Source organism: Pezoporus flaviventris, unplaced genomic scaffold (genome assembly GCF_033815535.1).
Source record: "Pezoporus flaviventris isolate CSIRO_AGI_PZ_B2104156 unplaced genomic scaffold, CSIRO_AGI_Pfla_v1 ptg000029l, whole genome shotgun sequence".
Lineage (NCBI taxonomy): Eukaryota > Metazoa > Chordata > Aves > Psittaciformes > Psittacidae > Pezoporus > Pezoporus flaviventris.
This window is the reverse complement of record NW_026892577.1, coordinates 19,418,981-19,432,445: the sequence shown is the minus strand read 5'-3', so window position 1 is coordinate 19,432,445 and position 13,465 is coordinate 19,418,981. Positions and strand designations below refer to the sequence as shown.

The 13,465-nt window shown below is 62.2% G+C and overlaps 2 protein-coding genes across 4 annotated transcripts; one reads left to right on the top strand and one right to left on the bottom strand.

Moving 5' to 3' along the window:
- The first annotated feature begins 78 nt into the window (after positions 1 to 78).
- Positions 79 to 5,270, top strand: ZFAND2B (zinc finger AN1-type containing 2B). Of its 2 annotated transcripts, none has more exons than XM_061459491.1 (9): positions 79 to 220; positions 808 to 902; positions 1,292 to 1,423; positions 2,066 to 2,217; positions 2,694 to 2,801; positions 2,946 to 3,015; positions 3,487 to 3,563; positions 4,156 to 4,234; positions 4,495 to 5,270. In XM_061459491.1, the coding sequence occupies exons 1-9, from the start codon at positions 166 to 168 to the stop codon at positions 4,531 to 4,533; spliced, it is 807 nt and encodes a 268-aa protein (XP_061315475.1). In that variant the 5' UTR covers positions 79 to 165; the 3' UTR covers positions 4,534 to 5,270. The 2 variants fall into 2 exon arrangements, with proteins under 2 accessions (XP_061315475.1, XP_061315474.1); XM_061459490.1 differs by having other exon boundaries at positions 4,153 to 4,234.
- An 812-nt stretch (positions 5,271 to 6,082) lies between these two features.
- On the bottom strand, positions 6,083 to 13,083 carry ABCB6 (ATP binding cassette subfamily B member 6 (Langereis blood group)). Of its 2 annotated transcripts, none has more exons than XM_061459488.1 (20): positions 12,901 to 13,083; positions 11,530 to 12,061; positions 10,884 to 11,021; positions 10,439 to 10,628; positions 10,139 to 10,231; positions 9,695 to 9,887; positions 9,482 to 9,603; positions 9,287 to 9,396; positions 9,138 to 9,203; positions 8,878 to 9,003; positions 8,712 to 8,788; positions 8,544 to 8,607; positions 8,362 to 8,447; positions 8,198 to 8,255; positions 7,916 to 8,020; positions 7,331 to 7,505; positions 6,931 to 7,043; positions 6,762 to 6,856; positions 6,497 to 6,565; positions 6,083 to 6,395 (listed from the first exon to the last, which is right to left on the bottom strand). In XM_061459488.1, exons 2-20 carry the CDS (start codon positions 12,043 to 12,045, stop codon positions 6,269 to 6,271), a joined length of 2,523 nt encoding a protein of 840 aa, XP_061315472.1. In that variant the 5' UTR covers positions 12,046 to 12,061; positions 12,901 to 13,083; the 3' UTR covers positions 6,083 to 6,268. The 2 variants fall into 2 exon arrangements, with proteins under 2 accessions (XP_061315472.1, XP_061315473.1); XM_061459489.1 differs by lacking the exon at positions 12,901 to 13,083 and adding an exon at positions 12,685 to 12,757.
- Positions 13,084 to 13,465: the final 382 nt, after the last annotated feature.

Here is a 13,465-nt window from a genome sequence, read left to right as displayed (position 1 = left end):
GGAGGCGGATGGGGGCTGAAGGAGGGCAGCCCCGGCTCTGAGCCGGCCCCTCGGGCCGGTGCCACGGGAGCCGCGGGGCGGGGCTTGGCGGGGGGCGGGGCTGCGGCTGGTGCCGCCCATGTCCGGGTGACGCGGTGCCGGAAGCGGGCGCGCTGCGGAGCCGCCATGGAGTTCCCGGACCTGGGCGCGCACTGCTCCTGGCCTGCCTGCCAGCGCCTGGGTGAGTGCGGCCGGCGGCACCGCTCCGGCACCCGGCCCGGGCGGCGTGCAGCGGGGAGGCTGCGAGGTGTGGGGGTGACGGGCCTGGCATGGCCGCCCTTGGCGGAGGGGCGCGGGGCGGCCTCTCGTCCTTCCCAGTGCCCGGCAGGGCGGAGCTGGGTGCCGGTAGCCCGAGGCTACTGCCGGCCGGCTCTGTCCCCGTGCACGGCTCTGGCAGCGGGTCGGGTACGGCGGGCAGTGCTGCTGCCGGCGCTCGGTGCCGCGGGGTGGGGTGGGGGGGAGGCCGCGTACGGCGGTGCTGAGGAGAGTCGGGGCTGCGGTCGTCCCGGGTGGGCGAGCCCCGTGGTGGGAGTGGCGGCATCCCTAGGGAGCTCGGCATGATTTCGGGATGCTGCTCCCGAGCGCGGGGAGGGCAGGTGTTGAGGAGGAGCCTGACGTGTCTCTGCAGCCACCCATGGCCCTGCAGCCCTTTTCTTTCCAAGCCGAGGGAAGAGAGGAGCGGCGGGGGCTCTGCCGTGGGTGAGGGCTGTGTCCCAGGGTGGCAGCGCTGACCTCAACGCTCTGCCCGCGGCCTCTCCCCGCTCCCAGACTTCCTTCCTCTCAAGTGTGATGCCTGCGAGCAGATCTTCTGCACCGACCACATCACTTATGCCCAGCACGACTGCACCTCTGCCTACAAGAAGGTAAGTGCTGAGAGAAGGTCTAGTCCAGCCAGGGATCAGAGTAATTTGTGACTTCTTTGGTCACTTAGTCGTTCCCCTTGGGATGTGTGCTGGGTCTGAAGGTAGCTCTGAATCACTGCTGCGAGCTCCAGCCCACCCTCTGCCACTAGGTGAAGTGGTTTGAGTATTTCCCGGCCATACTGTTTTCCCTTCCCAGAGCCTCTGTCTGTGCCTACCACACCCACTGGGTTAGAAACAGCAACCTGTTTGGAGGGTGTGAACAGGATCTCAAACCACAGGTCATGCTGTGGAAGCCACAGCAGGCAGATCCTGAAAGGGAGAGAGATGGCTGCACAGCACTCAAGGTTGCCCAGCTGCGTGTTCCCAGCTCCCTCCTTTCATCTCTACAGGATGTCCAAGTCCCTGTGTGTCCCCTCTGCAACACCCCAGTCCCTGTGAGGCGGGGGGAGATGCCTGATGTCGTGGTGGGTGAGCACATCGACCGTGACTGCAAGTCCGACCCTGCACAGCGCAAGCGCAAGGTAGGAGCCTGGCACTCCTTCTCACTGCTGGGACCCTGCTGGATCCTGGGCGTGGGGTGGAAACAACACGCAACTCTGCCCTGCCTGGTGCTCTCTCTGTTTACACAGGCTGAGGGCAGGAAGGGTGGTTGACCTGGAGGTGTGTGCATCTGCAGGGCTTTGTGGTATGAGTCTAGGATTGAGGTAGCAGTGGAGAGGGGCTGGGCATTCATCTGGGATTTGAGGATAGGAAACTGCATGCTGCCATTAGGAAAATGCAATCAGCAATTAGTTTCTTCATCTTGCCAGGAGAGGAAATTGCTGCAAGGAGCTGGCCACACATGAGTCCAGCCCAGCAGCAGCTGGAGGTCTCTGGGCTGTTTGCACTTCCCTGGCAGGGCAGGCAGTCATCCCTGGATAAGGAAGTGTCTCTTCTGCTGTGATTATGTGATTTTGCAGACCCTTGTCTATGGAGACCAAAACAGTAGAGAATTACTGTTAAACTATTTAAAGAAAATGAGTGTTCAGAGGCAAACTCCAGAGCCCATAAAAGAGGCACTGTTGGGGAAAGCTGGTCAGTGCCCAGGGCCTGGTGTGGAGGGAAGGGACAGCCCCAGCCCTGCAGGCCATGTTCCTTTTCACCACAGCCATGTCATCTTGCAGATCTTCACTAACAAGTGCTTGAAGCCTGGCTGCAAGCAGAAGGAGATGATGAAGGTGATCTGTGACCAGTGCCACAAGAACTACTGCCTCAAGCACCGGCACCCCCTGGACCACGACTGCAGCGGGGCAGCACGTCCACTCTCCAAAGCAGGGTGAGGGCCAGGGGACAGATGGAGTGGCAGGGTTGGGGCTGTGGTTGCCAGACAGGTGACAGGGAAGAAGCCCAGCTCCTCCTGGCCCATTGTCTGAGACTGCTGCGTTCTCACAGTTCCTGACTTGTGTGCTGGTGTGTCCTCCAGCAGTGTTAAGGTTTGTAGAGTCAGCACGGCTCTATACACATTCTCTTCCTCCTGTAGCAAAAGCCTCTGGTACTGCCTGCTGGGTGTTTTGCTCTTGCTTCTCTGCCCAGCCCCTTATTCTGTATCTGACAACTTATGCCTATCCTAGCCCAGTGTTTCAATGAGAGAAACAGGGTCTAGCTGAGCCACAACGTGGGTACTTTCAGCAACAAGAAGAGCAGGGAGCCAGGGAAGCATCTTGCTTATCCAGCTTCATCTCACTGGGTATTCAGTGCCAAGGGCTGGCTCATGATGTGAACAGTTGCTCACAGGCATCCTGTCTGTCTCAGGCATGCTGCAGTTGCAAGAGCCCAGGCATCCTCCTCCAAAACGGTCACCGCATTGAGCAGCGGAGCTGCCCAGCCAGCAGACAGCCCTTCTTCTCCAGCCCCTGCCAGGTGAGGTGGGCACGGCTAGGCTCAGCTTGGCTCCCTGTGGTATGCAGGAGCAGCAGCTCCCTGCTGCCTGTGCGTCAGCAGGGCTGTGTGCTCGTACCAGGGCTCCCTGCCTTGGCAGTAACCTAGCTTCTCTTCTGTCCTCAGAGGAGGCAGAGCAGCTGTGCTGCAGGCCCGCAGCACCTCCCCTCCAGCTGTCATGCTGCAGAACGGGCTGGTGAGTGGCCTGGCCTGGGCATTTGGGCTGGGTTTGGGTGGTTCTGTGCCCTGGGGAGCTCCTGCAGCAAATGCTTTTTAACCCATGCTCCGTAGGTGACCACGGTGCCACCCAGCAGGGCCTTCCCTGGCAAACAGGGATCCCAGATGCGTCAGAGTTTGCTCTGGTGCCTGTGAATGGCAGCTCTCGGCTGCGCTGTCTGCTTGGGTTACCCTAAAGGGACACAATGCACTGGCTTGTTTTCCCCAGATGTTGTCTTTCTGTTCTGCAAGCCAAGGGTGTAGGAGACTGGAAGCTGCTTCCTGCTGGTGTTCTTAGTATGGTCCCTGCGCTGGCAGGCAGGACTGTGTTTCTTTAGGCAGGGGGAGAGAAGTGGAGGTCTGTCCTGAGCAAGACTGTATCTGCCACATGTCCCTCAGGGTCACCTCCTGCCACCCCTAGCCAAGCTGGTGACAAGATGTTTTGTTTCAGAGTGAGGAAGAGGCTCTGCAACGAGCTCTGGAGATGTCCCTGGCAGAGTCAGCATGCAGCTCAGCACAGCCACCCAGGTATGGCCCGGGGACATGTGGTGCCATGCCCCAAGCCTGTGTGAAAGGTGCTGGGGGAAGCATCATGTGGCTCTGAGGATGACATTCCTCTCAGCGCGTGTTTCCACATGATGCCTCTGTGGCTGACAGGAAGAGTCCAGAGCAATCATGGAGCTCAGTTCAGCAAGCAAGCCCTCCAGGGCACGAGGCGGGGACAGTGACTGACAGCACAGAGTGGGACAAACCATGTTCTGAGCACTTGTGAGCTAATGAGCGTTGCTAGAATGTGACATTTGTGGTGTAGGGTGTTCACAGAGGACACCGAGGAGCCCACGTCCTCGGGCACATTGCCTGGTGCACTAAAAGCACCAGTCTCACAGACTGGAGTTAATGTGGTCCTCCTTGGCCCAGGGTGCTGGCTGCCAGCCTCTGCTGGGTCTTCTAGTCCCTCCCTAGCCCCTGGCTTGGCCAGGGTGATCCTCGGTTGTTCCCTGCCCGTAGCTGTCCTGAGGGTTGCAGTTACAGGAGATCCTGCTGCCCCAAAGGGCTCTGGGCGCTGTGCCCACGGGCTCGGGGGAGGCGGATGCACACAATGCACCACTGTCCTCAGCAGCACGCAGGAGGAGGAGGATCTGGCACTGGCGCAGGCGTTGTCAGCAAGCGAGGCGGAGTACCAGCAGTCACAGCGGCAGGTGAGTGGGGCTGGCTGCAGGCTCTGCACCGTGGTGGGGTTGATCCTAACCTGGCATATGTTGTGGAGGGGTTCTCCCTGGGTTCTGCTTCATCTGGGCCCTGCCTAGAGTAACTTCTCTCACCAGGAGGGCAGCCCAGCCTGAGGCAGTGGCAGCATCACTGCCGAATACACAGCCCTGGGGACTTGAGCACTGGCCCTTGCAGGCCAGAGGAAGAAGCCCATCTTCCCTTGCTCATCATATGCTGCTTCCCGTTCCAGGTGCAGGGTTCAAAGCCATCGAACTGCAGCATGTCGTAGGCAGGTGAAGCAGGGTGCGCCAGTGGACGTGGGATCCTACTTGTGACCTGAGGAGCGGCTCTGGCCTCCTTCATGAATGCCATGGGGTTCTGGCATGGACACTGATGACAAGAGCCCCTCGCTAGGGACAGCTCATCTCCCTGGGGGCTGTAGGCGAGCCACCAAGCACACACTGACACCTCAGCCCTAGTACCTGTATAAAATCAGTGCAGCAAGTAGCTGATGCTCCTAGAGAGGTGAAGACGGTATGGAAGGAGGCTGAGCACACACTGACCAAAGCAAGTGGCAGCCCGCAGCATGCACTTAGCCACAGCTGCTGTGGCTGTGTCCCAGCACTGCTGGAACTCTGGGGTGAGGGCAGAACCATCCTGGAGGGAAGTTCCATGTGGGGACATCTCTGCATGCTTGGATGTACAGCTGGGATACAGCTGCCTGCTGCAGTCATGGGGGCTGGATTTCATGCTCCTGGAAGGCTTTTGCCAGCCCCTCAGCAAAGATCAACTCTGGCTGGGACGGTCTCTTGCATGGGCATGGCACAGCTGAATGTGCAGCCTCCTGTCAGCGTGGAAGCAGCCCCTTCCCCGCTCCCCATGCGTTGGTGCCTCCCCTGCTGTCTGCATGCACAAGACCATCCTGGGCCTTACCCACCTTGGCTGGGTCCCAGCACCTCTCTGAGACTAAATGTGCTGCGTTTCCTTTCTGGTTTAATTTAACAGGGACCATTACCTGAAAAGTAACCTCAGCAATGACTACAGTAGTGTTGCTCTCATGGGAAGACTGCAGCTGCCTTCCTGCTGCTGGGTGCTCTCTGCTGCCCAAAACGATCCCAGGGCCCTGTTCTGATGCTGGGGCAGGAACGCTTCTGTCCTCGCACCTGTGCTGCAGGGAATTCCCTCCTGGTTAAGAGCAGCACAGAGCCCCTTCCTGTAACCACAGCCCTGAGCCTGGAGCCAGCCCTTCATGGCTGGTGTTTGGAGGCAGGAGCTGATGCATGCAGGGGTCACTTGTCCAGCTGGCCTCTTGCAGAGCTGGGTGGTGCTGCTTTCCCGCTGCTCTGTCATGCATCCCTGCTGGAACCACTCCTGCCTGTAGGGCTGTGCCTGGCTCTGCACAGGACTGTGCTGCCCTACAGCTGAGGGGGGTTTATCTACTGGCAGTGCCTCCCTGGGGTGGGTTCAGGCTGGGCCCTTGGGAGAAAGTAAAAGCAGAGCACAAGGTGCAGAGCACTTTCTGTTGCCGTCACTTGGTGTCCAGCCCATCTCTCTGGATGGGTGCATAAGGACATGCAAGGGGGGGCACACGGCATAAAGCAGGCACCAGCTATGCTGCTTTTTCCTTTGCCACTGGAGTGCAGCCCCTGCCATGCTCAGCCTTTTAGTGTGGGGATGGGGCAGATGCTGACACCCTGCTCTGCCCCTTGCCTACCCAAGCCCAAGGAGCAGTGCCCTGTGGCAGAGCTGCTGGTTGACACTAGGGCACAAGCGCTAACCCTCCCTGGAGCATTGCCCCCCAGGGGTACCCTGCAGGTAAGAGCACACAGGCACAGAGCTGGGAAGGACCTGGTTTAAGAAACTACACAACAGCAAAACAAACAGATACAAATGTACTGGAGTGTCCAATCCAGCCCCTGCAGCTCTGGGGCCATGCGAGGCACTGGCCTGCAGCCAGCAACGGGCTCCTGGCAGCGTGGGGGCCTGGGCCCGGGTCACGGTCACATCAGAGCCCCTGGCCATGCTCACGGCCCCTTCTTGCTGCCTGCAGGCTTCTCGGTGCTGCGCTCCTTGCTCTCGCCCTCATCCCCGGCCTGCTGCTGCAGCCACATGCCAGCATACACACCACCCTTCTGCAGCAGCTCCTCGTGCCTGCAGGCAGAGCAGAGGGGTGCGGGGTCCCAGGCTGGTTCCAGAGCCAAGGAGGGGGGTCCCCATGGGTATGCAGCACCAAGCGCTTCCCCTGTGCTCACCTCCCTCGCTCTGCAATGCGCCCATCCTTGAGCACCAGGATCTGGTCTGCACCCACCACGGTGGAGAGCCTGCAGAGAACAGCAGCGTGGTGGGGGGGGGGTTGAGAGGGAAGAGGGCCCAGGAGGGGTTTACATGGTGCAAGGAGCCACAGTCATGGGGGCTGTCACCTCCTGAGCAGGAGGTCAGGTCCGTGCCCCTCTGGGGGAACAGGCCAGCCCAGAGAGCTCGGCACCTTCTGCATCAGCACCTACCCCTCATCCCTACCTATGAGCAACAACAATGGTGGTGCGGTGGGCGCAGACCTTGGCCAGGGAGGCCTGGATGTTCCTCTCGGTCTCTGTGTCAAGCGCAGATGTGGCCTGCAGGAGAGGCAGGGTGTTGGGAGGGCACAGGCAGTGTGTGCAGCCACAGGGGCTGGGGTTGCTGCCATTACCTCATCCAGCAGAATGATGCGGGGACCTTTCAGGATGGTGCGTGCGATGGCCACGCGCTGCTTCTCTCCCCCACTCAGCTTCAGCCCCCGCTCCCCCACCTGGGTGCTGTATCCTGCAGGCACAAGGGCAGGAATGTGCTGTGCTGGTGCCCTCTGGGATGGGGCTGGGCACCAAGGCTGTACTGCATGGGGAGGTCCTGCTGCAGCCTCAGCCCATCCCTGCCCAGGAGAGACAGCCCTGCAGAGATGACAGCAGGGCAAGCAAAGGAAGGCACAGGGTCAGGCAGGTGTCCCCATGGGGGATGTCACCCAGGACACCTGTGAGGGCAGCAACCAGGTCACAGGGAGCCCCTGGACAGCATGGGCAGGGGGGACAAGGAGGGTACTGGGGGGCTCTCACCATCAGGGAAGGAAAGGATGCGGTCGTGGATGTCAGCGGCCCGGGCTGCCTCCTGCACCTCCTGGTCAGTGGCCAGGATCCGTCCGTAGCGGATGTTGTTGGCGATGGTGTCATTGAAGAGCACGGTGTCCTGGGGCACCACCCCGATGTGAGCACGCAGGGACGCCTGCTTCACCTGGGTGGGGGACAGGGAGGGCTCAGCCAGATGCACACATCCCCCAACGAGACCCTAACACCCACTCCCATCCCTCAGCCATAAGCCCCAACAGCCCGCTCCTCGTAGGGTGTTTGCTCCAGGCTCCCCCTGGACCACAGGCTCAGCGGCATCTCCACCCTGCTGTGGGAAGGCCCTGCCAGTGCCCCAGCCCTTCTCAGGGAACCCTGGCCAGTTTCCATCATTTCAGACTGGGGTCCCGCAGTCGCGCCATTCACCCCACTCATGGTACAGAGCAGCCTGCAAAGGGGCTGTGGGGGTTGCGTGCTCAGCCCTGCCCTGGGGAGATGCCAGTGCCTGCACTGAGCCGTGCTGCGAAGCCCATGGGAGCTAGTGTGTGTCCCCAGTCCCTGGAGGTGTTCCCCCCGCACCTGGGAGATGTCCTGCCCATCAATACGGATGCAACCACCCCGCACATCGTAGAAGCGGAAGAGCAGGCGGATGATGGTGCTCTTCCCTGAGCCTGAAGGTCCCACCTACACACAAAGGTAAAAGGCTTAGAGACACCAGAGACTCCTGGCTGCTGGAGGCCAGGGGCTGGGCAGGGAAGGGCTGGCCCCACTGGGGGTCTGTCCTTCCCACTCCTGTACTTCCCAGCCTCACTTCCCCATCCCACCCTCCAGCAGTTTCGACACCCAAGGTCCCCCTCTCACCAGGGCCAGGGTCTGCCCAGGCATCACAGAGAAGGAGACGTCCTGCAGGATTTCCTTCCTGGGAGAGGGAGATGGAGAGGGGGTCAGGGCCATCTCCACTGCCTCACATACCTGTGCCAGGCCCACAGCTCAGCTTGTGCCACCCTGTGCCCACCACCCCATACCCATCCACATAGCTGAAGTGCACGTTCTCAAACTCGATCCGCCCGGCCTCCAAGCGCAGGTCACCGGCATTCATCACGTCCTTCACCTACCGGAGGAGAGACATGGCCTCAGAGCCAGCCTGTCCCCAGGGCAGGACCATGGGGCCGTGGCAGGAAGTGGGGTCCAGGAAGGTGGCACCCACCTCCTGCACCTCATCAAAGAGCTCGAACATGTTCTCCATGTCCACAAAGGAGCTCTGGATCATCCTGGAAGGGAGTGAAGACTACAGGGAAGTGTTTGGGAAGCACACCTCAACCTAGGTGCGCACAGTGAGGGGGACGCCGGGCACCCCCACAGCTCTGAGCGTTACCTGTAGTAGGTCCCGAACCAGTTGAGTGGTGTGTAGAGCTGAATGATGTAGGTGCCAAAGAGGACAAAGTCCCCCACCTAGAAGGGACAGGGGAGAGGTGCCCATCACCACCAGCCCCGTGGCCCCACCCCAGGCAGGGGGCTTCCCAGGCTGGCACCAGCCTTACCTGCAGCTTGTTTTCAGTGACAAAGTAGGCACAGAGCAGGGATCCTGCCAGCAGCCCCAGGCCAATGACCAGGTTCTGGGTCTGGTTGAGGAGGCCCAGCGAAGCACTGACCTTCCATTCTGAGAGCTGGAAGAAACAAGGTCCTCCAGGATGCTGCCGCCTCCACACCAGACCCACGGTGACCTCTGTCCTCCCTGCAGGTACCCATGAGGCTCAGCTCCTTCCCTGCTGACTTCCCTACTGCTGCTGACACCACGCACCTGGTACTTGACGATGGCATCATTGAAGCGGTTCACCTCGTAGCTCTCCGCATTATAGTACTTCACCTGCAGGACACAGAGCCGAGATCAGTGCCTGGAATCAGCCTTCCCAGTGCCAGTGCTCAGTGACACTCCCCCACCTATGGTACCGTCTCAAAATTGAGGAGGGAGTCCACAGCCCGGGATTTGGCCTCGTTGTCCCGTGTGTTCATGTCCCGCCGGTACTTGGTCCTCCACTCAGTGATGAAGATGGTCAGAGCTGTGGGCAGGAGGGGGCTGCGTTGGCAGGCACCCGCTGCCCCACAATGCACCTCAGCACCCCTGCACCCCAATTCCTCACTCACTCAGGTAGAGGCTCATACACACGAAGATGATGAGGCCAAACCAGGCACTGAAAACAGAGGTGAAGTAAATGATGCCGATGACAATGTCCGCAATGGTGGGGACGATGCTGAAGACGATGTAGCTGGGGGAAAGAAGGGGGATGGCACATCAGCCTGAGCCTGGCCTGGTGGGGATGCCTGGCCACCTGCCACCTGCCACGGGCACGCTCTAACCTGAGCAGGCTGTTGATGCTGCTGGTGCCACGGTCCACACTGCGCAGGACCTCACCGGTGCGCCGGCCCAGGTGCCAGCGCAGGGACAGCCCATGCAGGTGGGCAAAGAGCTGGACCTGCACCTGCCGGTTGGTGAACTGCTGCACCCACACCCACAGGAAGGTGCGCAGGTTGCTCACGAAGCCAGTGGAGCCTGCGGGACACCACGGGGTGGTCAGCGGGGACCAGTGCCAGCACGGCAGGCAGCCAGCTCAGAAAACACAGCTGGGAAAGAGGGATTTGGGATAAGCGAGCCCCCTCCACCATCTCCAACCCAGGACCAGCCCTGATTGCTGCTTCCCAGAGAAAGCAGCAGTGGTGGGGGCATCCCCAATCGCTCCAGCCCCAGCACAATTAGCCCCATGCCACCTCTCCCCAGCATGCATCCTTCCCGGTGGTCCTTACCAGCACCTCCGCCCTGCAGGAACTTTAGCCCCACGTAGGTGCAGACAGTCCAGGCCAGGGTGTGCCAGGGAGCACCCTCCGTCAGCTCATTCACTGGGGAGAGGGTGGCAAGGATCAGGGTGGAAGGGCAGGGAGCATCACCAAGTGCCCCATGGGAACCAGCCCAGCACCCAGCAATGGTCCCTGGTCCTTGGAACCTGCTCCTGCCAGGTCCCTGTAGCCCCCCACATCACTTGCAACACCCCCCAGCACTTGGTGAGGCTGTGGGCAGCCTCACACACTGAGCCCTAGGCACCTCACCGATGTTCTTGTAGTAGATGGGGACAAAGACATTGATGGCTCGCTCCAGCCCCATGAGTGCCATGCAGAACAGCACCAGTCCCTGCAGCAGGTGATTGCCCCTCGGCCACATGTATGGCACCAGCAGCCGCAGCTTCCTCCGGAAATCCTTCCAGGTGGAGGAGGTTCTGCTGCCATCGGACAGGAGCGGCTAGAGGAGAGCAGAGCAAGGGATCACTGCCCTGGCACCTCAGCCCAGCTGGCAGCAGCCCTGGGGAACACCAGCTCCATTCTCCCAGGATCCCCCTTCAGGGCTGCATCCTGCTTGACAGTGGTCAGGGAGCTTGGGCAGCCCTAATCTTGCTCCTCCCAGGCCTGAAGGAAGGAGGGTGCTGATCGCAGACAGCCATATGTCCCCAGCTCCCCTCTGGACATGTCCCCAGACTGCTCCAGACCTGGGACTCACCTGGCTGTTCTCCACATCTCGTTCCTCCTCATTGACCAGCAGCATGTAGGGCTTGTGGGGCAGCCCGGGGGCTTTCATGCCCAGGATGAAGAGCATGAATGTGCATATGTAACGTAGCAGCCAGAAGCCAAACTGCACCTGGACAGAGAGTGGGGAGTCAGATGAATGTGAGCTGAGAGAAGCATGGAGCAGGGCACAGGGATAGGGTGAAGTGCAGCCAGGGAAGAGGGGACACCCCATGCAGCTCAATGGGACCCCCTGGCTGAGCACAGCACCTCAGGCAACACCCTGGCCATCTCCTTCCTCCCTGCTGCATCCAGCTCTGTGCCCTCCGGCTTTTCATGGCCCTACCCTGGGGGGAACAGTGGGGCAAAGGGCTGTGGGGAGGGCAGACACTCCTCACTCCTGCATCTGGGCCTGAGCCAGGCAGAGAGGGAGTTGAGCTGGATTGGGGCATGGAGAGATGTGCGATAGCTGGGCTCCAGGCTGAGACATGCAGCAGACGAGTGGGTGCAACCCAGGAGCATGCACACCCTTGGGCATGGCAGGGCACACACACCCCACCCCAGCACTCTGATGCTGCAGCCCCCTCTTCCTTTCCTCCAAGTGCCTGCCCCTCATCCCTGCCCACAGGCCCCCAGCTCACCTTCTGGTTGGTGTTCTCCAGCGCCCACCACCATAGTGGGCTCCTCCAGCAGACCAGGGTGAGGTTCTCAGCAGCAAAGGCCAGGGCCCAGAAAAGGAGGAGGATGGTGCCATGGCCCCGTATCCGGTCGTGTGCCAGCACCCGTGTGTGCTCCAGCTGCAGGAGGGCAATGGTGCAGCCCCAGCTGAGAGCCCAGAGGCAGGCGTGCAGCAGCATGTACCCATAGAGCCGTCTTGGCCCCACCACTTGCCACAGCAGCCCCCCAAAGGGCTGCAGGGCCAGGAGCAGGGACAGCAGGACCTGGCCATAGTAGAGGAGGGAGCGGGGGATGTACTTGGGCTCCATGGCACGGCCGAAGCGGACGTAGCAGGCATACTGCAGGGCGCCCAGCAGCAGGCAGATGCTCAGCAGCACAGTTGGTACCAGTGTGAAGAAGAAGCAGGGCTGGAAGCCCTGCTGGACCCAGGCCTGGGCGATGGAGTTGTTGCCCTCACAGTAGCCCCCCAGCACTGCCATCCTGGCAGGTCACCAGCTGCAGAGAGAAAGAGGGGTGGGAGGAATGTCTCAGGATGAGCTGTTGGGTACTGCTGAAAGAAGGGACCCACAGCTAAACAGAGAGAACAGGGACATGGGGACAGGGGCAAGCACCGCTGCACATGGACAACCAGGGCACAGTGTATGCAGGGCCAGGTTTGTGCGGATATGGATACGAGCACCACCAGAATCTGCCTGTGGGCCCTGGGAATGCCCGGGAGGGTGCAACTTTGCACTGTGCTCCCCAGAGCCACCGGGGCCCTTGGAGACGGACTCGGACAAGGAGGGCAGGGATAGGAAGGCAGCGAGGTGCTGGGACCAGGCTAGAGCGGGAAGGGGGGCAGAGCAGCGGCAGCCGGGTAACGGCAGAGGATGCGCGGGGAAACGCACGGGAGCTGCAGGGGCGAAGGCCGGGAACACGCACGGGGGGGACACACGTGCGGGGCGAGGGACGGGCCGGGGCGAGGCACGGCCGTGCCAGTGCTCTGCCCGCCCGGCATCGGCCGCGCTCAGCCCCGGGACAGGCGCTCCCGGAACGGCCGCGGCCCCGCCGCCCGCGCAGCCGCCGTTACCGGCCCCGCCGCCCTGCCCGCCGCGCCGACCAGGCCCCCGCCCGCTCACCTGCCCCGGGCCCGCCGGCCTCGGCCCGCTCCGGGCTCCGCACCGCCGCCAGCCGCCACCAGCCGGGCTCCGGCCCCGCCCCGCTCCCCGCCCCGCTCCTGCGCGCCTAGCCCCGCTCCGGCGGCAGGGCTGCGCCCCCGCGCGCTCCCCTCGACCGCCTCCCGCGGTGCGCGTGTGTCCCTCCGGTCCCTGGTGCCCCGCCCGGGCTGCACGGACCTGCGCCGCACCCCCGGCACCGGGCCCCTGCAGAGCCGGGGCGGGGGGTGTCAGTGGTGCGGGGAGAACGGGAGCTCAGGGGGAGTCCCCGAAGCCGAGGCGCCCGGCGCCCTCTTATCGGTGCCGCCAGAGCGGCTCTGCGATGCCGAGATATCCCCCGCCGCCCCGGCAGGGCCCTTGCCGCCGCAGAGGTCAGACAGGACGGGGCGCTGCCCTCCCGGAGATAAATATAGCCGCTGCCCCCCCTCCCTGCACTGGCACGGCCGGCTCCCGGGAGCTGCCAGCCCAGCGGGAGCAGCACGCAGAGACCTCGGAGCCTCCGGCTGCTATCACAGGCATCCACTTGGGTCCCTCCCACCCACCCCGCCGTGTCCAGAGCGGCGCAGGGTGAAGGAGACTCGGAGGCGGGCAGGGATGATACACCCCATCTTTATTAGACGGCTATACAGCTGTACAGCAAGGGCGCGGGGGGTGCGGTACCGCGCGCTCCAGGGTCCCCCGCGCCCGCACGCCCCGGGAGGAGGTGGGGGGGGGCGGCTCGCCATGCACATAGGACACCGACGAC

Excerpts from the sequence above, each read along its gene's own strand:
- ZFAND2B (XM_061459490.1), top strand. The coding sequence starts at position 166 with ATGGAGTTCCCGGACCTGGGCGCGCACTGCTCCTGGCCTGCCTGCCAG. Across the intron at positions 903-1,291 it reads GCACCTCTGCCTACAAGAAG|GATGTCCAAGTCCCTGTGTG; the intron begins GTAAGTGCTGAG and ends TCATCTCTACAG. Across the intron at positions 3,016-3,486 it reads TCATGCTGCAGAACGGGCTG|AGTGAGGAAGAGGCTCTGCA; the intron begins GTGAGTGGCCTG and ends GTTTTGTTTCAG.
- ABCB6 (XM_061459488.1), bottom strand. The coding sequence starts at position 12,045 with ATGGCAGTGCTGGGGGGCTACTGTGAGGGCAACAACTCCATCGCCCAG. Across the intron at positions 8,608-8,711 it reads TGGTTCGGGACCTACTACAG|GATGATCCAGAGCTCCTTTG; the intron begins GTAACGCTCAGA and ends ACTCCCTTCCAG. Across the intron at positions 8,021-8,197 it reads CTGGGCAGACCCTGGCCCTG|GTGGGACCTTCAGGCTCAGG; the intron begins GTGAGAGGGGGA and ends CTTTGTGTGTAG.